The 27,166-nt window shown below is 30.4% G+C and overlaps 4 protein-coding genes across 4 annotated transcripts; all 4 read right to left on the reverse strand.

Annotated features, from left to right (window-relative positions):
* Nucleotides 1-40: 40 nt before the first annotated feature.
* On the reverse strand, nucleotides 41-1,652 carry LOC145750933 (glutathione S-transferase 1-like). The gene is made up of 4 exons (XM_082567004.1): nucleotides 1,450-1,652; nucleotides 1,206-1,353; nucleotides 656-791; nucleotides 41-222 (listed from the first exon to the last, which is right to left on the reverse strand). The coding sequence occupies exons 1-4, from the start codon at nucleotides 1,650-1,652 to the stop codon at nucleotides 41-43; spliced, it is 669 nt and encodes a 222-aa protein (XP_082423130.1).
* Nucleotides 1,653-2,950: 1,298 nt separating this feature from the next.
* LOC145750296 (glutathione S-transferase 1-like) lies at nucleotides 2,951-5,555 on the reverse strand. The gene is made up of 4 exons (XM_082566293.1): nucleotides 5,281-5,555; nucleotides 4,893-5,040; nucleotides 3,980-4,115; nucleotides 2,951-3,277 (listed from the first exon to the last, which is right to left on the reverse strand). The coding sequence occupies exons 1-4, from the start codon at nucleotides 5,481-5,483 to the stop codon at nucleotides 3,096-3,098; spliced, it is 669 nt and encodes a 222-aa protein (XP_082422419.1). The 5' UTR covers nucleotides 5,484-5,555; the 3' UTR covers nucleotides 2,951-3,095.
* Nucleotides 5,556-9,580: 4,025 nt separating this feature from the next.
* On the reverse strand, nucleotides 9,581-12,057 carry LOC145750462 (insulin-like growth factor-binding protein 5). The gene is made up of 4 exons (XM_082566503.1): nucleotides 11,617-12,057; nucleotides 11,390-11,496; nucleotides 11,075-11,179; nucleotides 9,581-10,411 (listed from the first exon to the last, which is right to left on the reverse strand). The coding sequence occupies exons 1-4, from the start codon at nucleotides 12,020-12,022 to the stop codon at nucleotides 10,280-10,282; spliced, it is 750 nt and encodes a 249-aa protein (XP_082422629.1). The 5' UTR covers nucleotides 12,023-12,057; the 3' UTR covers nucleotides 9,581-10,279.
* Nucleotides 12,058-18,772: 6,715 nt separating this feature from the next.
* On the reverse strand, nucleotides 18,773-26,419 carry LOC145749301 (dynein regulatory complex subunit 7-like). The gene is made up of 17 exons (XM_082565029.1): nucleotides 26,124-26,419; nucleotides 25,583-25,757; nucleotides 25,018-25,189; nucleotides 24,531-24,679; nucleotides 24,214-24,372; nucleotides 23,709-23,823; nucleotides 23,518-23,621; nucleotides 22,792-22,997; nucleotides 22,275-22,390; nucleotides 21,926-22,118; nucleotides 21,400-21,556; nucleotides 20,966-21,181; nucleotides 20,694-20,783; nucleotides 20,366-20,500; nucleotides 19,884-20,078; nucleotides 19,211-19,350; nucleotides 18,773-19,016 (listed from the first exon to the last, which is right to left on the reverse strand). Exons 1-17 carry the CDS (start codon nucleotides 26,234-26,236, stop codon nucleotides 18,935-18,937), a joined length of 2,517 nt encoding a protein of 838 aa, XP_082421155.1. The 5' UTR covers nucleotides 26,237-26,419; the 3' UTR covers nucleotides 18,773-18,934.
* Between the last annotated feature and the right edge of the window lie 747 nt (nucleotides 26,420-27,166).

Here is a 27,166-nt window from a genome sequence, read left to right on the forward strand (position 1 = left end):
AACAAAATTTTGGTGTAAGTTACATTCAGTTAGCACTTTATTAATTTTTTTTTAACTTTTCTGTGTACATTTTTGTAAATTTTTCCAACTGGGCAGCGTTAGTTTCCATAAAGTAGGGCAATGCTTTCATTTTTTCGATCCATGCTTTAGTCTTTGGATAATTTGCAAAATCGTCATAACCTGGCAACTGTAGCGACAATATAGCTGTTGTCATGAAGAAGTCTAAAAAATTAAACTAGTTGTTCAGTTATTTAATGAGTAAAACCGGCAGCGTTGAGTAGTGGTCAGAACACTTGCTATACTACATGAGATCCTGGGTTTGATCCCCAGTGATTTAATGCTGTACCGCTCTTGAGTAAGGTGCTATAAACGGTATGAACTCCTGCTGAGCCAGCACCCTTATCAGGCAATTATATTGTATAATATTCAAATAGCGGTATACAACTCGAGACTGGGTGTCGGGGTAACAAATGTTACTCTATGTTTAAGTTGCGCATTTAACTTTTCAACATCGAGGATAAATATATAAGCGGTGCTAGATTGTACACACATAGGTTAGGGTTAACTGTTATAATAAGTTGGCAGTTATTTTGTGACTGTAATTGTCACCCTTTTACTATTTTTAATACGTTCTTTTTTATATCTGATCACCTACCAGCAATAGTTAAATAATTGGCAGCAACGAATTCAGTTTTGGTCAGGTACTGTTCGTATATATCCAATGCTTGTTTAACATGCTTGATATTTTCTTCCTGTGGTTGAGAATCGCCGAAAACAACGCCCCCAACATCCTAAGAAGCAAACCACAGGAAAATCAACCAATATAACCAGATAAAAAATGCCAAATCGACACAAGTCTATAGTCGAAGTAACAAATGAAGGACAAAAATAGGGATGTGAAGCACTCATGGGTCGTAGGTGCAATACCCACTGCTCTCATGCTGTAGCGCCCTTGAGTAAGGCGCTATAAACGGTATGAACTCCTGCTTAGCCAGCAATTAATCAGCAGTATAATTATCGGGGAATTATAGGCTATAAAATCCCAAACAGCCACAGGCAACTCGAGACTGGGTCGGAATAACTGATGTTACTCTATGTTTAAGTCGCGCATTCGACTTTCCCACATCAAGGATAAAGATATAAACAAAAAAAGTTAGCCTTTCCATGTAATGTAAGATACTATAAACGAAAATCCATTTAATTACCACATATTTCATGACCATTTCTGATGTATTTTCACTAACATACAGAACTTGATCAACCAATGCTCTAGCCTTAGGTTCACTTGGATATAAACTGGATTGGTTTGCTCCTGCCCCATATACATTCACCAAATATGCAGCTATTGCTCGACTGCCAAAGATAAAGTTTTTTGGTAAAATAATCAAAAATAAGTGAAATTATAAACAATAGAACAAGTGTTTACGATAGTTGCAAAAAAGTGTTTACCTTTCGTATAAGACGAAATCGTCGTCTATCAAAACAGGAACTTTACCTCGCGGGTTTAGACTTAAAAATTCTGGTGTTTTCTGTTCTCCTTTCATAAGATCAACATCCTTATTTTCATATTCAAGTCCAAGATTTTTTAGCACCAATATCACGTTACGACAAGGTGGACTGAGGTCCATTGCATAAAGTACAAGTTTACCCATATTTAGATCTTATATAAAACCTAATAATGAGATTTTATCTGTAAAAATTAGGGGTAGTTAACTACTTAACACAAAACATGTACTGAACAACAGTAAACCTGCTTAATATGTACTGCAAATAATGTTTATTTCAAAATCTACTACATTATATTTCTTATCATAGCAACTGTATGCTTAAATAAAGCATAGTATAAGTAAGCATAACAATGAGTAGTTATATATTAATTTTTGCAGAAAGATAAACAAATCCGTTAACGAAACATTGCTAAACATATTGACATAATTTAAAGTCTTTTAGGATGCTTATTAAACGTGATTAAGTGCCATGAATCAAATGGTTTTACGTGACATTAAAAAAAAACGATGTTTTTAATATATTTTGCAAGTTTTTGCAAAAAGCAGGTGTATAATTTTTGCAAAATCGTAAAATTTTTTCGCTGGCATTGTTAAGGGAATTCCCCATTTCGCCGTGACGTAATACAAGTAACTGCAAACATTGGCCAAATATCAACTATTTCTTTTTAAGTTTACAACAGCAAATCAGTAACACACGCGTTAAATTAAATCCTTCATATATAGATTCAAAAGTTATCCATTTAGCATAAGCTGCAAAGAGTAATCCTCGACAACTTAATGGATATCCAGCATTTGCAATAAAGGACTAATGCAAGTTTTAATATATTCTAAATCACTAAAATAGAAACATATATTTTTCTTGAGCTATTTAATATATGCTCTTACCACCCTAATATATGTTATTATTAGTGTGCGTAACAACTGCTATTTAATACTAGTCTAGATTACTTTTTTTGCGGTTAAATTATAGTTTAAGCATATCGTTAAGGTTGAATGCACCTTTAGTTTGCTATGGGTGAAAAACACGCTATAGTCATTTAAAAAGGAATTCAAAGCTATTGCTAAACAGGCTGTTATAACTTTTTAAAACCAATTTTCAAACTTTGGGTTTGTTGTAAAAATCTGTTTTAACAAAATTACCAGAGCTTATGATTTGGGGTTTTGTACTGTTCTAAAAATCGTAATACACTATTTTATTGGTCTTACTAATAAACTACTTTTTGTGTTGTGTAATTGTATATTTCGTTTAAGTACTTCATTTGTAATTTTCTTTAATTCTTAATAAATATTCATTTTTTGGTTACTAATATTACTCTATACTTAGGTCGTGAAGTGGACATACCCACATCGAGGATAAATAAATAAAAATATGGGTATAGTTATATTAAAATACTTTATATTTTCGTCTGTAAAATAAACAAAAATTATAACGACCTTTTTTATATCTTTGTATATTTATTAATCACTACTACACACCTTTATACTAAATTTAAAGTTAAACGATTGCTACTTTATCGCATTACAGAAGTGCTATAATCTTACAAAAAATCAATTAGTTAAAACGTCAAAGCTACAAGTGAAAAAAATTTAGTTTTTCTGGCATTTCTCCGAGTACATCTCCACAAACTTGTCCATCGGACCCTTGTTAACGTCGTCGAAGTATGGCAAAGCTTTCATTTTTTCGATCCATGCAGCAGTCTTAGGATAGTCAGCATAGTCATTGTAACCAGGTAACTTTAGCATTATAATACCCGAGATCATAAAAAAGTCTAAAAAAAAATAAAAATGGTATATTCTAACTGAGGACAAGTAGATTTTGGGTTCAAGTCGCACCAAAGGTTTCGGGTTTGAGCCGCGGCAAAGGCTTTTGGTTTGAGCCGCACCAAAGGTTTCGGGTTTGAGCCGCGGCAAAGGCTTTTGGTTTGAGCCGCACCAAAGGTTTTGGGTTCGCACATAAGGTTTTCAGTTCGAACCACACATAAGGTTTCGGGTTTGAGCCGCATCAAAGGTTTAGGGTTCGACCCGCACCAAAGGTTTAGGGTTCGACCCGCACCAAAGGCTTTAAGTTCGACCCGCACCAAAGGCTTTAAGTTCGAGTCGCACCAAAGGTTTCGGGTTTGAGCCGCGGCAAATGCTTTTGGTTTGAGCCGCACCAAAGGTTTCGGGTTTGAGCCGCACCAACGGTTTTGGGTTCGCACATAAGGTTTTCGGTTCGAACAACACATAAGGTTTCGGGTTTGAGCCGCATCAAAGGTTTAGGGTTCGACCCGCACCAAAGGCTTTAAGTTCGAGCCGCACCAAAGTTTTTCGGTTCGACCCGCACCAAAGTCGTACTAATCGCCCTTAAGCCCGGCGTTTACAGATAACTTAAAAACGTTACAATACAAAATACTTTTTTACCTTTATCACTTTTTAAAAAAAAAATAATTTAAAGGTCGACAAAAATAAAATTTAAAACTGTAAAATCTTACCAGCAATGGTTAAGTAGTCAGCGGCCACATATTTATTTTTGCTTAAAAATTGCTCGTACAGATCCAACGCTTTTTTCACTTCTGAAATATTTTCAGGGTTTGGTTTGGCGGTACCGAAAACAACTCCACCAACATCCTTATTTCAAAAAAAATAAATAAAAAAATGAAAAACAATCGAAATTAGTGCTTTTAACTTTTTAAATTGCTAAACTATTATTTACATAACAGTAAATGTTTTTAATATTTTTAAGGCACTACTTTATTTTTTTTATTTTTAGGGCCGACATAAAAAATTCGTTTTAAGCGCATTGCGTTTTTTAACAGCAAAAAGTGTGCGTGTATTTTTCTAAGGCAAAAGCGCAGGAATTTCTGCCAAAGATTAAGTTAAGCTTAGAAAGTTACATATATAGTATACTAGTATTAAGTGTTTGTTAAAAATTATAATAGTTTAGTTAGAAGTTAGTTATGTAGATTTAAAAGTAACTATTTAATAATACTGACATAACTACTGAAAATCACTATGTAAGTAAGTTTTTAAGATATTTTTTTTTAAACTTAAAATAATATTGCAATGCCACGTGGAAATAATTTAAATGATAATTAAACCGACAGCGTGGTGTAGTGGTAAGAACTTATGCTACACCACACATGAGGTCGTGGGTTCAATCCCCACTGATCTCATGCTGTAGTGCCCTTGAGTAAGGCGCTATAAACGGTATGAACTCCTGCTGAGCTAGCACTTAAACAGCAGCATAATTACCGGGCAATTATAGTCTCTATAATATCCCAAACTGTCACAGGCAACTCGAGACTGGGTCGGAGTAACTTATGTTACTCTATGTTTAAGTCGCGCATTCGACTTTCCCACATCGTGGATAAAGATATATACGAAAAAAATAAATACTTGACTTACCACATATTTCATAATGCCCTCGTGAGTGTTCTCACTAACGTACAAAAGTTGATCAACCAGTGCTCTAGCCTTAGGTTCGCTTGGATACAAACTGGATTGTTTTGCTTCTGCCCCATATGTGTTCACCAAATATGCAGCTATTGCTCGACTGTCGAAAAAATGTTGTTAAATAGAGAATTAAATACTGTTTCAGATAGTCCAAAAACTGTTTTTTTTTAATCTGAGTTAAAGCTAACTTCTTAGTTGGCTATATATAAAAATAACAATATATTTGTAGTACAGGGGCAGTTTTTAAATGGTTTAACGCTCGTTGTTTTTTATTTCAGTGACAAAGTATTTATTTTAAGTAAAATCGAGAAAGTGTTTACCATATCGAGAAAGTATTTACCTTTCTGTTACCACGAAATCGTCGTCCTTCAAAACAGGGATTTTTCCGCGAGGATTGACAGCCAAAAAGTCTTCCTTTTTATTTTCTCCTTTCATAAGGTCGATGGTCACAAGTTCGAAATCGAGGTTCAGCGCCTTTAAAACCATTATTACATTTCGACAAGGAGGGCTGAGGTCCAAACTATAGAATGTGAGTTTACCCATTTTTTGTTGTTGGAATATTTTCAAAAATTTCTTTGTAAATTGAAATCAATTTCTGTGAAAATTTAATAAATTATTAGTATTTTTTAAAAACGCGGTAACAATTTTGCTTAAAATTCCACACATATTAAATAATTTATCGCCTCATAATTTTATATAAAATAGCAGTAATTTTCCTTTCTTATCTTACCATTTAATTACTAACTTTAACTAAAATTAGTCGAAAGCCTATTTGAAAATCTAAAGTTAATAAACATCCGCGCCCTTTAGACCGGTATTGTAAAAAAATTTAAACAAATCGTTTCTGTTTGCATAGCGCAAAGTCTGCAAACATATCGAGATATATCGGGTTATACTATAACGTTTTCTGCAATTCTAAAAACGTTTTTTTTTATTTCTTTACTACCCTAAATAAAACACTACTAAATTAAATGTACACAAGTTTTTGTGCACTTTCGTTTGCACAAATTTAAAAGGTTTTAACAGTTTTTTTTACCAATGGCGTATTTCTTAAGCTGTATTAATAGTTCACTTTACCATAGCATTATACTATAGACTTTTCTTATCCAAAAACAGGCAATAATATATAAAGTATTTGCAATTTTAAACATTATACTATGTAGTATTGACAGCTCTATTGCTTTACTAGTATAACTTATTGTAAAAGCGAATGTAAAATCGATAACTATACGTCATTTATATACGAACCTTTGACCACATTTTTCAATGACTTGGCACTTTTCGATTCGTTTTGCTCCGTTGCGTCAGCTGAATGTAAAGTCGTATAGGTTAACTTTGATACGGTTGACGATATAACAATGGGGCCACCTCCTATTTCCGTTGTTAGGTCCAATTATTGGATGATATTGGCTTACCGATACTTTATAGAATTGGTATGTGTGAAATTTTGAATTTTTATATATATTATATATATTTTTTTTTTTGGTTTTTCGCACATTGATAAAAGTAAATAATAAATACGATATACAATTAATATTACAACAATGCGACGGGAAAAAATGACAAAATCAATTTAATGATTTAAAACATGCCAAAAGTATTAATGTTTAAATAAAGATTTTAAGTATGTTATGGCATGGTCACCAAATATGATAAGTTTATTAAAAATTGTTAAATTGTGCCTATATTTTACTCCATATTGTCTTATAATATTTTTACCTCTTTGGGTTATTTATTTATGCACTTTTGAAAGTGGCTATATGCTTTTAATTTACCTTTAAAGAAATTTAAATACTTTGAATTGTCGTGATTTTTAGGATTTCAAAATAAAAAAATCATTTTATATTTTTTAAATTACAAAAAACATATTCCAGATATTCCCAGAAGTTTCATTAATTTTAAAAATAGTTTTAATTACAAATGAGAAAATTAAAATCAAAGTTTTAAAATATCTGATATTAAAATGTCATGATGACTTTGCATATTTTTGCAAAAACACCGAATTTTTGTTGTCAATATTTGCTTTGTCATGATTTCAATGTTAAGTGAAATATCGGATTTATGACTCGGCAATTAAAATCACGAAACAAATTAAAATTTAAAACTTTCTATTAGGATCATTTAAATAATGTTATAAATAACAATATGTTTCGAAATCTAAAATTTTGAACCATAGTTAGCATCGTAAATAACGTTTTTAATATTAAAATCACTTTTAAAATAGTATCGCTTTAATAAATGCGAGTTCATTTACATTTTTACCGACAGCGTTGTGTAGTGGTAAGAACATATGTTACACCACCATGAAGTTGTGGGTTCAATTCCCACTGCTCTCATGCTGTAGCACCCTTAAGTAATGCGCTATAAATGGTATAAACTTCTGCTGAGCCAGCACTTAATCAGCAGTATAATTATCGGGGAATTATAATCTATAATATTTTAAACTGCCACAGGCAACTCGAGACTGGGTCGGAGTAACTGATGTTAGTCTATGTTTAGGTCGCGCATTCGACTTTCCCACATCGAGGATAAAGATATACACAAAAAAATCTACATTTTTTTTATTTCGTTTTATTTGCGCATAAAACAATAATGCGACGTAAACAAATAACAAAATCAATTAAATGATTTAGAAAATACCACATAGTATATTATAGCATGGTCATCAAATCTATTAAAATATTCCATCCGTCAGTTGGCGCGAGAGTGCTACTACATCCGTTTTAAAGAAGTTAGTTTACATAAGTAACAAAAATCGGAGCGGTTACAAAACCGGTAATTTACAAATCTCAAGCTTAAACAAACCCTAGTTTTATAAAAGTACTAATTTAAAAACTAATTTGTTTTATTAAATCGCCTTTTTAAATATTTTTAACAAATAAATATTACACTTTAAAAAAAAAGTTTTTTTTTAGGTTTTTGCGTTTTTTTGGTATTCTCAAATGTTAATTAAAAAGTAATTTCCGATTTTATTTAATTAAATTCCGTTTGATATTATCAGAGTGTTACAAAAATAAACATGAAACAGACTCATTGACGGTCTACCATTTACTACAGGTCACTACAACAAAAATAAACTTTGAAATTTGAATTTTTTTACAAATTTTCAAACTATTTTGATGTTTGAATTGTAACAATCACGTAATTATGACGTCATCGCTGAACTTTTCGTTGGTGACATCGATTCGCGGCTACGAGATAAAAATAGCCGAATTCTTTGGCTCGTAAAAATAGAAATTTTCGAAAAATGTCGAAAAAATGGCGGTTTAAGATTTAGACACATGTCCAATATCACGCTAGGAAAATTTTCAAATTCTAGAATGGATTTTTTGTAACTTTAAAACAGGGTTTTTTAGTGTTTATTAACGATAAAAAATGTTCTAATTTAAGACATTTTTTTACAGCAAGTCACTTTACTAGAAAAATTTTACGCCTTTTTTAGCTTTTTTCATGTTTGAAACCTTAATCTGTTTATGTTACCGGCTTCAACATGTTTTCATAAGTGATAAAACCCCTGTTTGTTGATATAAAGGTGTCATCTTTAATGTTAAAATTAACCATGAAAACCATGCCCATGTCTGACACTGTAATTTTAAAATCAAGTTTTACCAAAAAAACTAGTTTAAACTTGACAAAGTAATTCAAAACCGTGAGTGTTACGTGTACTGGCTCATGTAGAAAAAGGATTGGCCTTGAAATGCTGTATTAGGCCTAGCCTAGGTTCAGTAAGGCGATATATAAATCGTGACATTGTTTTAGGCTGTAAATTTTAAGTGGTATTGTACTTGGTTTTGATTTTTCGGATTGCAAATTTTTACAAGTCACGTATTCGCGCTTTTTTCGTAGAAAGCCATTTTTGATTACAATGCTTTTTCGCTTTCAAGGAAAAGTCTTTCGAAAATCGTGTTAAAAACCTAAATCAATAAACATTAAGTAATCAAGTTTAACATTTTGTCGGTTTTTAACGTATTATGTCGTCTATCAAAAATCTGTGAAATTATAATAACATCTGAACTGAAATCTTGCTGACTTATGTTTTTATTCTCAATGTGAAAAGGCTGACTTTACAGCTTAAACAGATAGAAAATAAACCTTAAATGGAACTCCAAATTACCCTTTGGAATCGTGTTCATTTTGTACTTGAACTTTTATTTAAATTTAATATTTTGTTTACTCTAAATAAGTGGTTATTTAACTTTTTGCTGCTGCGACAAAAAGGCATAAGGCTATGTTTATTATCAATACATTGGTGTGTTTGTTTAATATATAGGCCAATATTATTACGTCTACAAGCTTATGATACAATAAACTAATGATATTTTTGGGGACTAGACATTTAAATTTTTGTCTTAATTTGCAAATTTTTTGGAAATATTCAAATGATTTTATTTTTCCGAAAAAAACGAAACCTCCAAAAAATTTTTGCTTTCTCAGAAATTTTTAAACAGAAAAGTTTGCGGTTTTACGTCTAATAACTGGCACGATAATTCAATTTAAATACAACTGTTTTGCAAGGAATCTAATAATTAAGAAACCTCGTTTTTGAAAATCCAAAAATTTTGCTTTCTTAAACCTGAAACTGAATGGTACTAATGACAGCGTTAGAACAATATACCATACCACGTTTTTTTTTCTGTAAACTCGGTATATTTTGACGCAATAAAATAAAAAGTAACGCTTTAAAATATGCGATAATAATAAATAGGTAAAAAAATTTAAAAAACGCAACAAAAACAGTAAATAATTTAAAATTTTTCACAACGAATTTCGAATAATAAATAATAAAAAACCGACCCAAAACCACCGTTAAATAGAATATAAATAAATAGAATAAATAAACATTGAATAAATATCACAAAAATACAAAAGGCAATAATAAAAGAGTATACATATAAAAAGCAGATTGAAAGATTGAAATATTGGAATAATTTACTAATTTTAAAATATTTAAACAGTCTTAAAGTTTTTTTTATCAAAAATTTGTAAATCATTCAGGAATTTTATACCAAAAAAAAACAGCAGCACGTGATAAAAAAAAGCATTGTTAAACAAAAGCACGCACAGTGACGTAATAAAGAAAAAGATCACAGATTCAATTGTGACGTTGCGATTCGGGATTCCGGCAAGTTTAGCATCGCACACACGAAAAAGGGGGCGCTATGACGTCATCATTGACACGTGACGTCATCGACTGATGAGATCACGTGCGCGTGACTGGATCGTGCGCTTTATCATTTCATGATAACAAAACACACTGCATGGCGTCGTCTGTAGGGCACGTGACGTCATCGATCATACAACGTGACGTCATCGGTTGGCTATTGTGACGTCATTGTGATTCACGTACCTCGCAGCGTACCTTTCTTGCATTTTCTTTGTTTTGATCGGCTTGCAAGGTAGTTTGAGGTCGGGGAGCCGAGATGATCGACACACCAACATTGTCCCATCTCTTGACCGTGCGTTAACTCACACTAAAAACAAAAATGAAAATATTTACTAAAAATGAGAACAGTTAAAGAAAAAAATGGTTTATTTTTTACATTTGTTTACTATGTAGGGAATTGAAATATTTTTTCGCCAGTTAATTAGTCCCAAAAAATTTTAATGAATTTTTTGTGACGTAAAAAAATTTTTTTTTTTAAATTGAAAATAGTAAACAACAGTTTTCTTGTTATCGTTTATTGACACAGAAAATTTTCAAATGTGTATTCCACAAATTTCTCTTATCGTTATACGGAAACCATCACAGATTATTAAACATTCAGAAAAATTTTCTCTTTACTGATATCATAAATTTTCTTAATTGTTTTTTTTATTACTGTCTAATGTCAATATTTGAACTAGCGACCGGGTTTCTTGACAAACTTACTCATTGTTTAAAGTGTATCAGACCATTGTTATTTTAACAATGGAATTAACAATGGCTTATTGTAAATTGTAGCGTTATTGAAATTGCAGATTTTTAATGGTCTCTGTATTTTAATGATTATTAAATAAATTAACCGTGAAATTTATGTTTGAATAGTAAAAAGGAACGCTTTTAATTTTGAATCTCTGTCTATATAGCATTTAACTTTTTTCATACACAAAATGAAAATTAATTATAAAATTAATTATTTATTTAATAAACTAACCTGTAGAGGGCGGTAGTAACCATCACCATCACAATTAGGGACCCATTCATGTTGATCAAAAATTGCTTTCGCGTAAATTTTATCGGCATGTTTAAAACAGGTTTCCTTACAAAAAAAAAATAAAATTTTTAAATATTTATTTTTTTATTGTATAAGCATACTTATTTACTATATATGGTATACCAGGCCAATTTTATTGGTAACTTAAGTGTTAGAACTATTTTTTTTTATTTAAAATGTTAAATTTTTGGAAGAATTAGAAATACCTAAATTTTTTGCAATTTTATTTAATTTTTTTAACAGTTTTAGACTTACAATGGTATTAGGAAACATAGGTGATTTATTTACGGAGCTAACATGCTTCTTTTTCTTATTTCTTCTACTTTTTCTATTCCTTCCTCGGTTTTTACGTTTCGGTTTTACTACAAAAAAAAATTGAATTTTAATAATTTAAACAAAATTTATGTAAAGTAATTTTATTTAAAACATAATAAATTGTTAATAAAAAAATAAAAATATAAATTTTTTTGCTAAATTTTCACCTGTTGGCGCTATTTCGTTATAGTCATCTTCCGACTCGTTTTCCGAGTCAATCATCTGCAAAACTTTATGAAAGGTATCCATAGTAACACATTTCAAATTCCCGTAATACAAAGCATTCAAAAATTTATCCTGCGTCATCCCCTTGGCCCTTGAAAGCGGCAGGGCACATGCTAAACCATCAGCACAGTCCCCAACTCCGTTGCCACAATTTTCGTTTAAGTTTCTGGCACATTGCATGCAACAACCGCAATTGCTTTCTTGTATAAGTTGACATGTTTCTGATGGCGTCACCACAGGACAGGCGTTTATTTGTTCGTCTGTGCAGACAGGGCATCGGTCTGAAAAACTAGCACTTAATGCAAAAAGCGCAAAGAGGAAAATAATATTTTCCAAAAAAGACGACATTTTCTTTTTCGTATTTTTTTAAGTCTTAAAAATAAAATTCTGTAAAAAAAATAAATTAAATATGTGTTTTAATAAATTTTTAAACAATCTTTTAGACAATCTAAAATATTACTAGTTTTCAGTTTAATTGCCTTTATTATTTAATAACTAAATATTTTTTTTTAATAAAAAATCTAGTTGAATTTTCAATACCATCTATCTATAATATCAACTTTCGTAACTTTGAATTAATTTTTCAGTTTTCTGTAAGCTGTATGCTCTGCGCACACTGTACAATGATCATTAAATCGCGTATCAACTCCTTTTATACGGCACTCCGATTTTTTTTTTGACTTTTTTCCCGCAGGTGATGTACGAAGTCTATTAGCTATAAAAAGTCTCGAAAGAGAAAATTGAACGACTAAAATTATCTAAGCTATTCATCTCACCTACGCTTAGACTTAAATACACACGTTTCTCTAGCAATTAAAATTAACTTTAAAACAACTAAAAAATCAGGTTTCTTTTATTTATTTTCTATTAAATAAACTAAACGGTTGATTCGACGAGTATTTATACTATAACCTTTTAGGTCGACACCCTGCAAAACGCCCTCTCACCCCACCCCCCTAGTCTAAACCAACCAGAGCCACACTACGTATCGATGACGTCACGAGGCCATCAGCATGGGAAAATCGATGAAGTAACCGCGGGTTATTAGAAACTAAGGTTATGTAGTGTTACATTTTAAATTGTAATCCGTTTAGTATTATATTAAATCGATGATTTATAAGTTTGTAATTTGTTCGGTTATCTGCGTCCTTACGGAATTTGCATACTACGCAAAAGCCTGCACTTTAGGTTTTTTTAAACAACGGCTATTGTAAAAACCGCATGTTTAGATTTAATCTCTATTTAAATACACTACATTGGACTTATAACCGCGTTGCTATGTTTTAAGATAATTATAATCGCTAAACGTGGCTTCTATTAAAGTGCTGGCAAAGGATTAGTCGCATCTGAAGTGCCTAATTTAATTGATGTTTAATGATCAAAAGAAACACCGTACCCATTCCGGTTTTTCGCGCGGCTTTTTGTGCTTGGGTGGCCCGCCAAAACGTTGCGATATCGCCGATGTAATCGGAGACACTTAGAGTGGCACTTGACGTTTTCTTAGAGGTCGGATTAACACTTTACAGGTTAGGTCAGATTGGCAAACATTTCAAATCGTGCGAATTCTTTTCGTGTTACTCGATCCTTCGAAGCTTTAAAATGCAAACATCCACTTCAAAGAAACGTAAGAGGAATTTCCGTTAAAACAGAAGTGGCGAAACTTTTTTGAAAGCTTTTTCGCAACAGTGTGAAACTAGCCAGAACCACGTGAAAGCAAGAGGTCGTAGGCTATATTTAATATTAACCAGACACCACAAACCCGTATCAGGTAACTAAATAAACTTCAAACCGGTTTTTATTTTTGGTGGACTTAATATAGCCTGATAGCACCGAAAAAGTATTTTTTTCTATAAGGTTTATTTTTGAAAGGTAAGTTTACTATTTTTCGTGACAGGGCAGATATGAGACCGAAACTTCTAATGTGTCATAACCCCTTGCTTTAGATATTTTTCTATTTTAAATGCTCGTTTTTATTTTTAAACTCTTTTAAAGGATAAAGTTTAAATCGATTTTATTTTCTCAATGAATATATTTTTAATTAAGCTAGTCCATTAAGCTATTACATAACGTTTTTTATTAAAAATATAAATAAAATTAAAACAAAAATAACTAAAAACTTTTTGACTTTGTTCTCAATCAACTTTTTTATTTAACCTTTCCAAATAACGCCCTAATTAAAGTGACCTACAGTAACCCTAAGGCATTTACTATGGGTCACGTGATAATGTTGTCATAGTATGGTCTTATGATCGGATAATAGGATTGATTACAATTCACTAAACCGTCGTCTGCAGAATGAATGGTGTGAATTTTTGTTTAACTTTGCACTTTATTAATAGATTGGAATTCCTTTTAAACATATTTGCCATGCTAACAATTTGGCGCCAAAATTCGGACTCCTTTTTAAGGAAAATCGATAATTTAAAAAAAAAAACGTTAATATTTGTTCAAACCTAAACAATTCCAAACGTAGACCAAAACATTTCGAAGACCACGAGCCATAAAGTGGAATTTTACTACGAAATACGATTCCCGTTCCTTCATTCATTTCGTGCGTAAAAGAATTCGTTTGAAGGTAAATTGTTAAAGAGAAAGAAGGAAATCTGATATTTGATGAAGCCATTGGTGGCGCATACCTAACAGGCTGACGCAACCTTTTCAAATTCCCCTATCAGTGTAATACAACTGGCGAATTAAAAGCACCCTTAAGTGCCTTATCCGGACGAAAGTAATTCATCACAATTCTGAAGAGAATTGCTTTTATTTTACTGAGTCATCACCCTTCAAGCGCTTTTTCGTAACGTGGATATGAATTTGTATATTTAAGTAACCTAATTTGACAGATTGAACCTGTCATATTTTTGGCTTATCTACGTTAGAGTTTGTCTAGGAATATATACCGAGTGATTTTATCAATAAAATATCTTGTTTCGAACGGAAAAATTCGCGGAAAATCGCAATTTCCTGACATAAGTCGTCGGATAATCTCTGGTATCTTCTTTCATGACGTAGTTTCCACAATGCACCCGATGACGCCGTATTGGGTTAAAAGATTTTAAGAAAAAAGTTGACATTTTAAAAAGACAATTCAAACAAAACTTGGGTTATTATTATTCTCTTGAAAATCGCTAAAAAAAAGTTAAATTAAAAAAAAATATTTATATGTGTTTTTGCGTACGAGTTTATTATTAATTTTTGATTAAAATAAATATAGTTTATATTAAAAAAAATTTTGGTAAAAGCAAAAAAAATACTTAAAAATATTACCAAAAAATGTATTAATACATTATTTATTTAAAAATGTATTAATACATTATGCCATACATTATTTAAGCAATTTCACAAACAGTTAAAAAAATGCCAAATTTATAAAAATTCCACAAAGCTTTTTCTTATTCAAACTTAACTCAATAAAACAACTTAATAATCGCTCATGGTTTAACTAAATCCACTTTTAAATTTTCTGATGCAATACCCTATAATATTAAATACATAGAAATATTATAATACACATTTTCATATTTTCAAAACTTTAAAAGGGATTTTAAATTTTATTTTTAAGGATTTTATTTTTTTGCAAATATGCTAACTTTTAAATTGCACAAAATAGCATTTAATTTAGTTAAAATTGTCACTTGAAGCACTTAATTAACAGCTTATCTATTTCGTAATAAGTTTTTAAATAAGTTTAGAATTAATTTTCGGTTTCAAAAATTGTCAAAAAATCCATATTAGGTAAAATCGTTTTTTTTAATTTTTGTTTTTCATTATGATGTCATAATGTTGGCATTATTAAAGCGCTGCACCTTTATTCCTGATCAATTAAAAATCGAATTAAACTCGGTGCCAATCAAGACCTTGCAATTAACATGTCATAATTAAAATTCGCCGTGCAATTATTATCGAATATGAGGTCATAATATTTTACAAGTACATTGTATTTATGACATCATTGTATAGTGATAATTACAATATGTGCTAAGAGGTGCGCACTTGTACTGTACGGGCGGCATATCCTGTAGCTCAGCTTCATCTTGGTATAATATCGGGTCTTGGTTTTGCTATATTTCGACCCAGCCACCAAAGGTTAAAAAAGCGTTGAAATGCAATTATAGAATATGGATTAAATGTCGTCAGACAATGGCATTGTTCGCTCACTATTAATAATACTGTCAGGAAGTTTCTAACGCACTTGAACCTTAATTAAACGTTCTGAGTTAATTAAATTTCAATTTAAACAAAGCGCTCTTTAATAAAGGCAAAATTTTTGGTAATTAGGCACGTTATTTTCACACTTGATTTATTGAAAATTTGAATAAGTAATTGGAGTAATAACGTGTACTTTATAGCGTACTTTTCCATGGCCAAAGCTGGTTTGTTATTAGCTGGTATATTCTTTGTTTAACCGGTATGCTCTTGTCATTAGTGGTTGAGAATTATTAATCATTATTATTATCATTAAACTTTAAAAATTTGCGGTTTACATTTTCGGTTTCAATTTTTTAATTTTTTTTGGAAATTAAAGATAAAATTCCGATAATTTTTCTATGATATCACATTTTTGATGATGATTTATTTCAAGTTCCTTTGAAATTTTAATTAAAAAGAACATTTAAAAAGGTTATGTATAAAAGATGACTCAACGGAAATCTCATGTAATCTTTAAAATCTAAAAAAATCGTTTTTTGATCTTCTTTAGTTACAAATAAACTGAGTTTTTCCGAAACTTGAAACGAATTTCTAAAATAGGACTTCCGCAAAAAAACCGAACGGATCAAAACTCGTTTCAGGTCATTACATAAAAGTTTACAGCCTTACGTTTAGTGGGTATTTATATTTTTAAAGTAATTACTAAATTGGTTAAAAATGTGGTATATTACTTATATGCAGCGCGAAGTCATTGTGGTATGTATTAACCTATACAAAACCTTTAAATACTGCCTCAATACATACATATGCGTAGGTCCATACAACCTACATAAGTTTCTCTTTAAGCCTAGTGTTTATGCATAGTTTAACCCACTTTTTAAACAGTGGAGTAATATAGAGTTATTAGAAATGCGTAGGCAAACTTATGATTTTATTTTCATGAATTTTGATTTAAGGGAATTATTTTTATATTCTAAATAACAATTTATTTAAATCTTTTTTTTTTTCCTGAAATTGATATATTTAGAGGTTTTTATTTTTTCTTATTACTCTTATGCGTTTAGTGTATTTTAGTTTTTTTTGCAGATTGCACTTAACTAATAATTATTTCTCCTAACCAAAAAGTTAATTAAAAACTTATAAGCTCATTAAAATACTTACGAAGTTTATTAAAATATTAAACTTTGGTTGCTACTATATGCAAATTTTACCTTCCTAATTTAGGGATAATTAGAATGATTAAGGTCTTGATTAAATATAAACGAAAGGGCAAATCTATTTTTGATCTTTTTTTATTAAAAATCGAAGCTATTAAAATGTAAATATAGTACTTAACAGAACTAATAAAAAAGTGCGGGTTTTAAAACTTGTTAAACTTGTGTAATAATGAAGTTATTGTTAAAATTTAGCAAGTAACATTATACAAAGGCATTATCGATTCTGACATTTTGGAAGGTCGTTTAAAAGAATGTTCTTCAGATAAAAGAATATTAAATTTATTAAGCCGCTACGTTGGCCTTGCTAATATTTACAATAAGGCTTTTAAAAATTGTTAAATTCTTAGTCACAAATTTATCAATGAACCTATTATTTTATCCAATATACATAACTTTGCCCAAATTTCAAAAATCCATTAAATTTGATACTATCCGTTACCGGTAATCGAACCGTGAAGTTACCGGTCTGAAACGTGATCCCGTTTTTCCTGAGTATAACAGTTTGGAATCAACTTTTCGTGTTTAGTTCGGATGTAGTTTGACAAACAATATCCTAATTTTAAGCGTTTCTTTTTAACCGTTTAATAAGATTTAAGGCTTAAAATCTGTATATTAAGCAATTAGTAAAACTATATTTTAATAAATAATAAGAACTTATTATTAAATTGTGAACAATTTAGTTTTGTGTATTTTTAAGTGTAATTTTCTTTTCTCTTATTATTTTAGTTTAAAAATGAAGGTTGCGACAATTTTCGGTTAACATCATACCGCAGCCACAAATCTGTTACTTACGTCGGTCACGTGACCAGCGTGCGTGCCGAACGAAAATTCCTTACGTCAAGTTTTCAACCAAGGTGCTTGTTTCCAATCGGCACGACCTTTGCATGGTTTTACGTCTGACATTTGGCGCAATATCGCGAATACATGGTTTAAGGCCTGTGGCTTAAGTAGTTTAACACCCAAAACAGGTGTCATGCAAGGCTCTTACATAAACGCTTCCAATTACAGAGTTGTAAGAGCATTTCTTATGTCGGTATTACTTTGTTATGATTCGTAGGTCGCCAAATATTCAACCAATCTGATTTTGGTTATGGAAAACACGTGTCGGCCTATTAATTCGGGTGAATTAGTGTCATATTGTCAAGTAATTCTGACGCATTTCGTCCTATATTAACGTCACCCTATTCCTTGTATACCTTCGCATTGGTGATTACTGTAAACATCAGGTTTAGATAAACAGGATAAGCCATTGTATTTCACAAACCTACTTAACCCGAAAAAATGACGAATTTTGACTGGAAAAATTATGACGCGACGTGGCCCATTATGTTGTACAATAGACCGATTTGTTATGTTACATTGTGTTTATTTAGTAGACTGTTAACATCACGATTTCCTTAAACTTTTGCGGGCAATTAGTCGAATTACGTAAAACCACTTTAGTAAAAATGTTGGCTTTCAAACATTGTTACTGAACCGTATATTCGAGCTTTGATAGAACGTGACTCTTAAACATAAATATAGTTGTTTACCTAATATCTGTACTGACGTAATATTGTAAGCAATTTATGTTTGGAAAAAGGGGTTTTATTGCAAAATCTGCCCCTGGTAACTAACTTAAACAAAAAATGCTCTTTAGCACCTACTAGCGGCAAAGCAATCTTGCTGAAAAAATTTTTTGACTTTATTTAATACTCTAAAAAATAACTATGGCACATTTTAAATGCCCTAATGTATATTTAATTAAAAGTATTATAACATAATAAAAATATATTATTACATGTACTAACTTTATATCATACAAGTGATGATTTATTAATGTTTTACATAGAAAAACCACTCAAAAAATTAAGTTTATGTAATTTTAGGTTTAAAAATGGCAAACAGATTATGTTTAAAAGTAATGTGAGAGTCGTTGGTCTTGTCTTAGTTTTTGTTCCAGCTGCATGTACCTGTGTGGTGCCATTTGTTTGTGTCTGAAACAAAAAAAAATTTGATTCTCATTTAAAATCTAAGTATTAATTGATAAAATTGTTTTTAAATCTAAGTTTTAATTTATTTTAAAATCTAAGTTTTAATTCATTAAATTATTTTCAAATATACTTTTTTATTTAAAATCCAAGTTTTGCTTAATTTTAACTATTCTTCTTTGTTCTAAAAAAAAATTTACCTGTTCAATCTGAGTTCTAGAATGTGTATTCTAAACATAGCCTCAGAACAGTAGTTGAAGTATTGTTCCTCATCCTCTTTTGTCATGGCAACCTGTTTTTGTTGGTAATCTTGCTGCCTCTTATGCAGCTCCGATGTCTCCTTTTATTTAAAACATAAATTTTTGTATTTTATTTAAACTTGATGTGGAAAGGCTAGTTCCACAGATTAAACATAGAGTAACTTCTGTATTACAATTGACAGTTTTGGATATTATTGTTTTTATTTTCTGATAATTAACCTTTTACTTAAAGGGGCCAAGACACAAAAGGCGAAAAAATTAATGTTTTAGCCTTACTGATATTACACTGTTCTTATATAGTTTTAGATTTACCAGCAGCGTGGTGTAGTGGTAAGAACACTTACTACACCACCATAAGGTCCTGGGTTCATTCCCCACTGCTCTTAAGCTGTAGCAACCTTGAGTAAGGCGCTATAAAAGGTGTGAACTCCTGCTGAGCCAGCATAAATCAGCAGCAAGATTATCCGGCAATTATAATCTATAATATCCCAAACTGCCACAGGCATCCGAGACTGGGTCGGGTAACAGTTGGTACTCTATGTTTAGGTCGCGCATTCGACCTTCCCACATCGAGGATAAAGATATATACAAAAAAAGAAAAAAATAAACCTACCCTTTCAAATCGTTCTTGGATAAGGTTTGCTTTATCAATAAGTCTTTGTTTCAAGTCAGCTAAGCAATCCTCTTTAAGTTTAAATGCTTGACCCTTGATGATCTTTTCAGGATTTCCAATTTGAGCAAGAAACGGAGCCAAGTAATCCATCTCCATTTCTTGGCGTCGTAATTTCTCTTCCAAAGCTAATCGTTCCTGAAGTAACAAATACAGATCGATGTTATCTATTATTGTAGTCACATGTTTTTACACCTTAACCTTTTGCTTTTATTTTTAGTTAGTAGTTAAATCTTTGTGCAAGTGGCTAATTGTTAATGTGAATGACAAATTTTGTTTAAAAGGTTGTGGATGTAATGAAATAAGTATTAAACTTAAAATTGAATTTGTTACACTTATTATTTTAGAAAATCAATGTTCTGTTGTACTTTCAATTAATTTAACAAATGGAAAAAATGAAAGAAAATATTAAAGTATTTTTATACCAATTCTTTTCTGTGTTTCTTAGCCTTTTCATTCCTCTCTGTATCATAAACACTTATGGACAAATCTGAGGTCATTTCTTGCCGTTGTCGGTCCATCAAAATCTCATTAACTTCTTCCTCAGATGCCCTTACTGCCTAAAAATGTAAACAAAAATGGTTTTTAATAATTTAATAATAAGGATAAATTTTACTTGTTATTTTATTTAAACAACAAAAAGATTTGTAATTTAAAAATAATTTTTATTATGCAATATTTATTAAATATATTTTGTATTTTTTTTTAATTATTTTGTCTAAAAGCAACTTAGAAAAAAGTTGGCTATCTTACTTGTATACTTTTCTGTTCAACTTGGATTAACTCAACAAGATTTTCGTAAACTGTCAAGTTTTTAGTTTGAAGTAAAACTTGAGGGTTGACCTAATCATAAAGATTAAAATATTGTATTTCTTTGTAATAAAAACTTATTAGATTTTGTAAAATTAAATTTTTGAACCAAGTATTAACAAAATTAACAAATTCATTGTAAAGCAGTTTTCCTTAAAAAAATTTAAAAGTTTTTTTTTTCAAAATAATATTTTGAATTTAGTATAAATCTATACCTGAAATGTGCCAGTCATATCAGGTGACCACTGCAAGTTTCCACCCTTTTCTTCAGCATTAGGTGGTTTAAAATAATCTCTCGTTGATGCAGTGATATTAGGGTCGTCACGATGATATGTGATCTGAATTTTATCTTCGGAGAGAATAAAAACTTGCTCTGCGATGTTGTCGTTTGCTGCCACCTTTAGATTGCGATGAAATTTCTCGACAATTTTCTGTAATTTGGATAAAAATTTTAAACAATAAAAACTTAAAAATAAATAAATATTACCTGATACTAAGAGTAACATTAGCTACCCTGACCCAGTCCCACATTACCTTTGGCAGTTTGGGATATTAAAAATCAGAATTGCCCAATGATTAAGAAGACCACTCACCATGCTGCCGGTCAACTACATTTACATATATAACTATCAAAATGTTTAAATTTTACCAAAATAGGCCTGGGTGTTCCTTCAGCAGTGGCTGGTGCTACTTTTTTCTGTCGCTTGCCAAAAGTCACTTCTCTTAAGTAAAGAAAATCATCGCGGTTGATAAAGTCTTCTGTCATTTCTACCGGGGTTTCAATTCTTTTATTCAGCCCATCAACTCTGTAAAATAAATTTTATAAATAAATAAGATTACTTTTAAATATTTTTAGTACATCTCTAAACTACATAGTCTAACAAAAAGCTTAAAGTTCAGTTCTGATCTAATTTGTTTTTTTATTGCCTTTGCAGGTAAAGATATTTTAAAAATCTGGTTTTGTTATTTGTTAAATTACTTAAAGACCCCGCTACAAAAAAGCAATTGAAAGTAAACCTTATTTTAAAATACACTTATGTTATTAACTTTTATTTGTATGTTACCATAATTAATTAATAAATTTAAGTACTATTATCAACCTTCTTAAAAATATTATTACAAAAAAACAGGAAGTACCCCCCCCCCAAAAAATTGAAAACATTCTTACACAATACCTTGCATTGTCATAGAATATCATTGTCCTGTCGGTCTCAGGGCCAGGGAAATTAGCTTTAAAAATATGTTGCTTTAAAGACCGCTGTCGACCTTCCACAAAATCTTCTGTTATAATTCCACCTTCATGAAGTCGTGTTTTAAGTTTGTCTCCGCGATTTTCGTACCATTCCCGAACTCTTAGTAAGTCTGTTACTGTAAAAAAATACTTTAGTATATAATAAAATTGAAATAATAAATATGTTTACAAGAAAAAAAGCTAAAATCATTATTTGTTGTTTATACGCCACTTTTTTTTTTTAAGCTTAAATATTAATTTTAGATTTATAAAAAGTTGAGTTATTTATTTACGTTCATTGTTTCCATAAACAGATAACCTTGTGACCAGTCCATCAGGCATCAGATAATTTGCATATTTCTCAAGTTTCGCTTTCTTATATAAAATTGTTTTTTTACCTGATGGACACCTGGAATTAGTTCATCAAAAAATATAAATTGAGATAAAAATGTAAGACAAAAAAGCCTAGAGCGTAAAATAAAGTTAAACACTACATACATTTGAAAAGTTTGTCAATGTTAACTATTGTATGTGATATAAAAAGAAAGGTTTGGGTTTGGGTACCATGACATAATAAATTAAAAAATTTTTGTGTAAACATTATTAGTTGGTATGTTTTAAATTATGAATAGATTTTGTTATTATTTTCCGTTGCAAAGGTAGTATTTATTGTAAATCTTTTTATAACTATTATTTAGCATAAAAACCTGAACAAAAAATAGAAACAAGTAAATTTGTTTTTTTATTGCAATTTACTCAAATTTTGTTACAAATTAAAAAAAAAACTTTTCAAGTAAAATTTTCTAATACCTTGTCTCATATTGTTTTGGAGTGATCTCTATCAATTGTGTCCAGGATGCGGGCATATCCAGATTCTTATCTTCCTCATTTTCTTGATCTTCGTCATCAAGGTCATATAACTCTTCCTCCACATCAGGGATCTCTAATTGTGTCTTGTCAGCTCCCACTAACATGTATTCCCATTTAGTGGTGTCGAATAAGTCAAATGACATATCCTAAATTAAAATTAAAAAAAAAATTGAAATTAAGTTAAAAATTGTATAAAACAAAGGGCAGATAGTTTTGAGGATTCATAATTTGGAATTTAAAAAAGGTATGTTCTTAATATAAAATAAAAACGGTATAAACAGGCAGCGTGTTGTAGTGGTCAGAACACTGGGCTCTTCTACATGAAGTCCTGGGTTCAATCTTTACTGCTTTCATGCTACTGAACCTTTGAGGAAGGTGCCATAAACGGTATAAATAAAAACGGTATAAACAGGCAGCGTGGTGTAATGGTCAGAACATTTGGCTTCACTATGTGAGGTCCTGGGTTCGATCCTCACTGCTTTCAAGCTGACGAACCTTTAATAAAAGTGCTATAAACAGTATAAACCTCTGCTAAGTCAATACTTATTCAGCAGCAAAATTATCAACGGTTTAACAAGTTAATGAACATAACTTAGCTAGGATAAAAAAATTAAAATATGTGACGTTGTCGTTTTATTTTAAAGCACTATTGTTGTATTTGATTACCTTGCAACCATTAGAACAGTCCTGCATGTTTGACCAATAATTTGTTGCATTCCAAACACTTTCTATACCAAGAAAACTTGAACTGCTTGGAGAATACGACCTGCCTAATAAAAACAACAAATTTAAAAATATAAAAAATAAATATATTTTATAAGAATAAAACAAATATGTTATCAGAATAAAAATCTAACCAGTAAAGGGTTCAATAAAGAAGTCCTCCGCAACTTCTCTCTTTCCACCTCTGATTAAAATCCAAGCGTGGACTCGAAGTCCGTATAACAAGTCAGGTGCTGGCTTCTCCAATTCCTGTGAAATGTAAACAATATTTGTTACAATTCCTACAACATTTAACAAGGTTTTAAATAAGCGGCAGCATATCGTTGTGGTAAGGACACTTGTCCCCACTACATGGCGTCCTGGGTTTGATGCCAACATTTAATCAGCACCTTATCGACAAGTATAATCAATAATATTCCAAACTGCCTAAGGCAACTCAAGACTGGGTCTTGGTAACTGATGTTACTCTATGTTAAGGTCGTGAAAACGGCCTGTGAAAACGACCTTCCCAAATCGAGAAAAAATAACTTTGAAAAACAAGAAATTTTCACAAAATTTAACAAGGTTTCAGATTTTTTTTACAACAATTTATGATTAAAAATTTTAAACATAATTGTTAAGCTTTTTTTTTTATTTTACAGCAATTCTTTCTTCCTCTTCCAGTTTCTTTTTCTCTTCTTCTTCCTTCTCTTCTCTCTTTCTTCTCTCCTCCATTTTAATAATAAATTTACTTCTTAAATCTCTGGGGGGTTTAACTGCATACTTATGGACTACTTCTTTCTTCACGACTTCAGCTACCTAAAAAAATAAATTATCTAAAAATTTTTGAAAATAAAAAACGTTATCTAAAAAATATCAGTAGACTATAAAAAAGTTTTGATAATAAACTTACAAATTTTAAAAATCAGATCATTATTGTTCTGATTTTTAAATGTTTTTTAACAAAAATATATTACCTTTTCTTTCTCTTTAAGTAGTGGGCATATTTCTCTAGTCTCATCGCTTTGGCAAATTTCTTTTGTAGCATACCCACTAACTACATAAGCATCATAACCAGCTCCAATTAGTAATGAACACAAGATGTTGCTGAAATCAAAACAATTGCCTAAAACAAAATTAAATATTAAATATTTTTACCATAAGTCTTTGTTGTTATGTTTAAGTTAATTAATATTTGTAAAAATAGCTCATTTTATTAACGAATGATATCAATATACTGTCCTTTAATCCAAACAATACTTTGTAAATTAATATTAGTTAAGTGGCAAATGCATATGGTTTTAAAGGCCTTGGGTTTAAGTCGTAATAGAATTTTTATATTTAATATTCTTTGTGGAATTTGACTAAGCAAGTTAATCAAATATATTGACTGAGCCCAAAACCAAATAGGATTTTCTAGGGACTTATTTTGTAAACTATACGTAACAATTCAATTGCCCTTACCTACTTGTTGTTTTAAAATAGTTGTAGGTGAAAATAGGTTAACAGGTAGCTCAGCAGGAGGGTTTAGTTGTTCCATGGTGATGTAGTCCGCAACAAACTCTGCACAACCTTCCCAATGATATAATTCTTTGTAAGATAATAAGGTGGGCCGTAATGTAGTGCAAACAAATTTCTGGTAAATGAAATTAAAAAAGTTTATACACTTATTAAAAAGCAAGTCATGTTATTAGTTGATTTTGAAACATAATAGTCAAACAACCTAAAGGGGGCATTTTTACTAATTAGGTTGTTTAAAATCACAATACATTAATTGTTATAATTTGGTCCAATAAAATATGCTTGTTATATTTCGGGGACCACAAACTAGAGTTTTTTGTTTTAAAGTTCTGTTAATTAGACATCGATAATTAAACCTCAATTTTTTAGAACATAAATATGCGATTAGCAAGTGTTTTTTTTATTAAAAAAAAAAATTTGAGTTTAATACCAAGGTTTCTTTATAACATTTTTATATTTTTTTAAAGAATTTTAACCCCAAAAAATAATAGGCTTATAAAAATGTTACCTCCAAACCACATTCATTAAAAGGGTTCAAAAATAACGGTTTTCTGTCTCTGAACAAATGCACATATTGCCTTCTATAGTTTTCAGCATATTCAAGAATCAAGTTTTCCTTGTTTGTGTTTTCCTTGTAACTCTCTGGGTATTCTGAGTAGTCCGGTTTGTCTTTGACTTGTATCCTTAAATTAATGCAAAAACTTTTAAATAAATAGTATATAAATATTTTTTTTCACATTTATTTTTCCTTGATTTGGAAAGGTAGAATGCGCGATCTAAACAAAGAGTAACATCAGTTATCCCCCAGTCTCAAGTTGCCTTTGTCAGTTTAAGATATTATGAAATAAAATTTTCCAGTGAATAAGCTGCAGCATACCATTTATTATGCTTTACCTAAGGGCGCTACAGCATGAGACCAGTGGGGATCAAACCCAGTACCTTTTGTAGTAAAACCAAGTGACCACTACAATATGCTGCTAGATTTATTAGCAAATATTAAAAAACAGAATTGCCACTGTTAGTAATCGAGCTCAAAACCTTTTACTTACTTGACATCTACAGCTTGCTCATTGATTGTAATTCCTTCAAGTTCCTCTTTTAATTGTTCCACTTCTTCCTGGACTTTCTCTTCAGCCTGTTCATCTTCCGGAATAATGTCCATTTTTGATGTCCTTTGATCTTATGAAGGACCAAAATATTTATAGTTTATTTTCAAAATTCTGATTTTAAAGATATTTTAAGTGTTTTAAGACAATAATATAGAAAGCTCAATTGTATATTTAATACCACATGTTATTGAGCTTTTAACATTAAAATTTCCTTCCAAAAATGATCTAAAATAACCTTTTTATAAGCTGTAAACTAAAAGTTTATTTTGATCTAGATAGCTTATGTGTTGCTAGGTTACTTTTCAAATCGACTTTATCCTCTATAATTATGGTTCGGCAATTACCTATTACTTGTAATTATCTTAAATTTGATATTTTTTTAACTAATTATATAATAAGAAATTTACAAATTAATTATAATTAATATTAATGTTTTTTTTGCAATTTTAAATTATATAATCGTTTTGTAATCACGTGAATGTTTTGTGCATTGTCATGTGACGTTTTTAGGGGATTCACCTTTGCACAATAACACTGAACGTAAATAGGGTGTGGGTAAAACCCGGATATCCACGGATATTTTTGTGTCTATTGTTACGTAACAGTACTGTATCACGGATATTTTTATATCGGTTAATATATAGTTAAACTGTATCACGGATATTTTTGTATCGATACAGTTTTACTGTATATTAACCAATACAAAAATATCCGTGATACAGTTTTACTATATATTAACCGATATAAAAATATCCGAGATACAGTTTTACTATATATTAACCGATACAAAAATATCCGTGATACAGTTTAACTATATATTAACCGATACAAAAAAAATAAATACATGTTATTTGCAGGTTTTAATTTAGTAATTAGTACCAAAACATAAATTATAGTCAAGTTTTACTGTAATAAACAGTTTAAAAATATTTAGGACATTTAATTTTGAGCGTAATTGCCCATAAAAAAGTATCCGGCAATAT

This window comes from Corella eumyota, chromosome 4 (genome assembly GCF_963082875.1).
Source record: "Corella eumyota chromosome 4, kaCorEumy4.1, whole genome shotgun sequence".
In the NCBI taxonomy this organism is placed as follows: Eukaryota; Metazoa; Chordata; class Ascidiacea; order Phlebobranchia; family Corellidae; genus Corella; species Corella eumyota.

What these genes read in the sequence shown, in the direction of transcription:
- LOC145750933 (XM_082567004.1), bottom strand. Translation starts at nt 1,652, where the DNA reads ATGGGTAAACTTGTACTTTATGCAATGGACCTCAGTCCACCTTGTCGT. An exon ending in GATTTCGTCTTATACGAAAG is followed by an intron (nt 1,354 to 1,449) that starts GTAAACACTTTT and finishes TATCTTTGGCAG; the next exon opens with TCGAGCAATAGCTGCATATT. An exon ending in CAATTATTTAACTATTGCTG is followed by an intron (nt 223 to 655) that starts GTAGGTGATCAG and finishes TTAATTTTTTAG; the next exon opens with ACTTCTTCATGACAACAGCT.
- LOC145750296 (XM_082566293.1), bottom strand. Translation starts at nt 5,483, where the DNA reads ATGGGTAAACTCACATTCTATAGTTTGGACCTCAGCCCTCCTTGTCGA. An exon ending in GATTTCGTGGTAACAGAAAG is followed by an intron (nt 5,041 to 5,280) that starts GTAAATACTTTC and finishes TTTTTTCGACAG; the next exon opens with TCGAGCAATAGCTGCATATT. An exon ending in AGGGCATTATGAAATATGTG is followed by an intron (nt 4,116 to 4,892) that starts GTAAGTCAAGTA and finishes TTTTGAAATAAG; the next exon opens with GATGTTGGTGGAGTTGTTTT.
- LOC145750462 (XM_082566503.1), bottom strand. Translation starts at nt 12,022, where the DNA reads ATGTCGTCTTTTTTGGAAAATATTATTTTCCTCTTTGCGCTTTTTGCA. An exon ending in TAACGAAATAGCGCCAACAG is followed by an intron (nt 11,497 to 11,616) that starts GTGAAAATTTAG and finishes TTTTTTTTGTAG; the next exon opens with TAAAACCGAAACGTAAAAAC. An exon ending in GTTACTACCGCCCTCTACAG is followed by an intron (nt 10,412 to 11,074) that starts GTTAGTTTATTA and finishes TTTTGTTTTTAG; the next exon opens with TGTGAGTTAACGCACGGTCA.
- LOC145749301 (XM_082565029.1), bottom strand. Translation starts at nt 26,236, where the DNA reads ATGGACATTATTCCGGAAGATGAACAGGCTGAAGAGAAAGTCCAGGAA. An exon ending in GAACACCCAGGCCTATTTTG is followed by an intron (nt 21,182 to 21,399) that starts GTAAAATTTAAA and finishes TCCAAATTACAG; the next exon opens with AAAATTGTCGAGAAATTTCA. An exon ending in ATATGACTGGCACATTTCAG is followed by an intron (nt 20,784 to 20,965) that starts GTATAGATTTAT and finishes CTTTATGATTAG; the next exon opens with GTCAACCCTCAAGTTTTACT.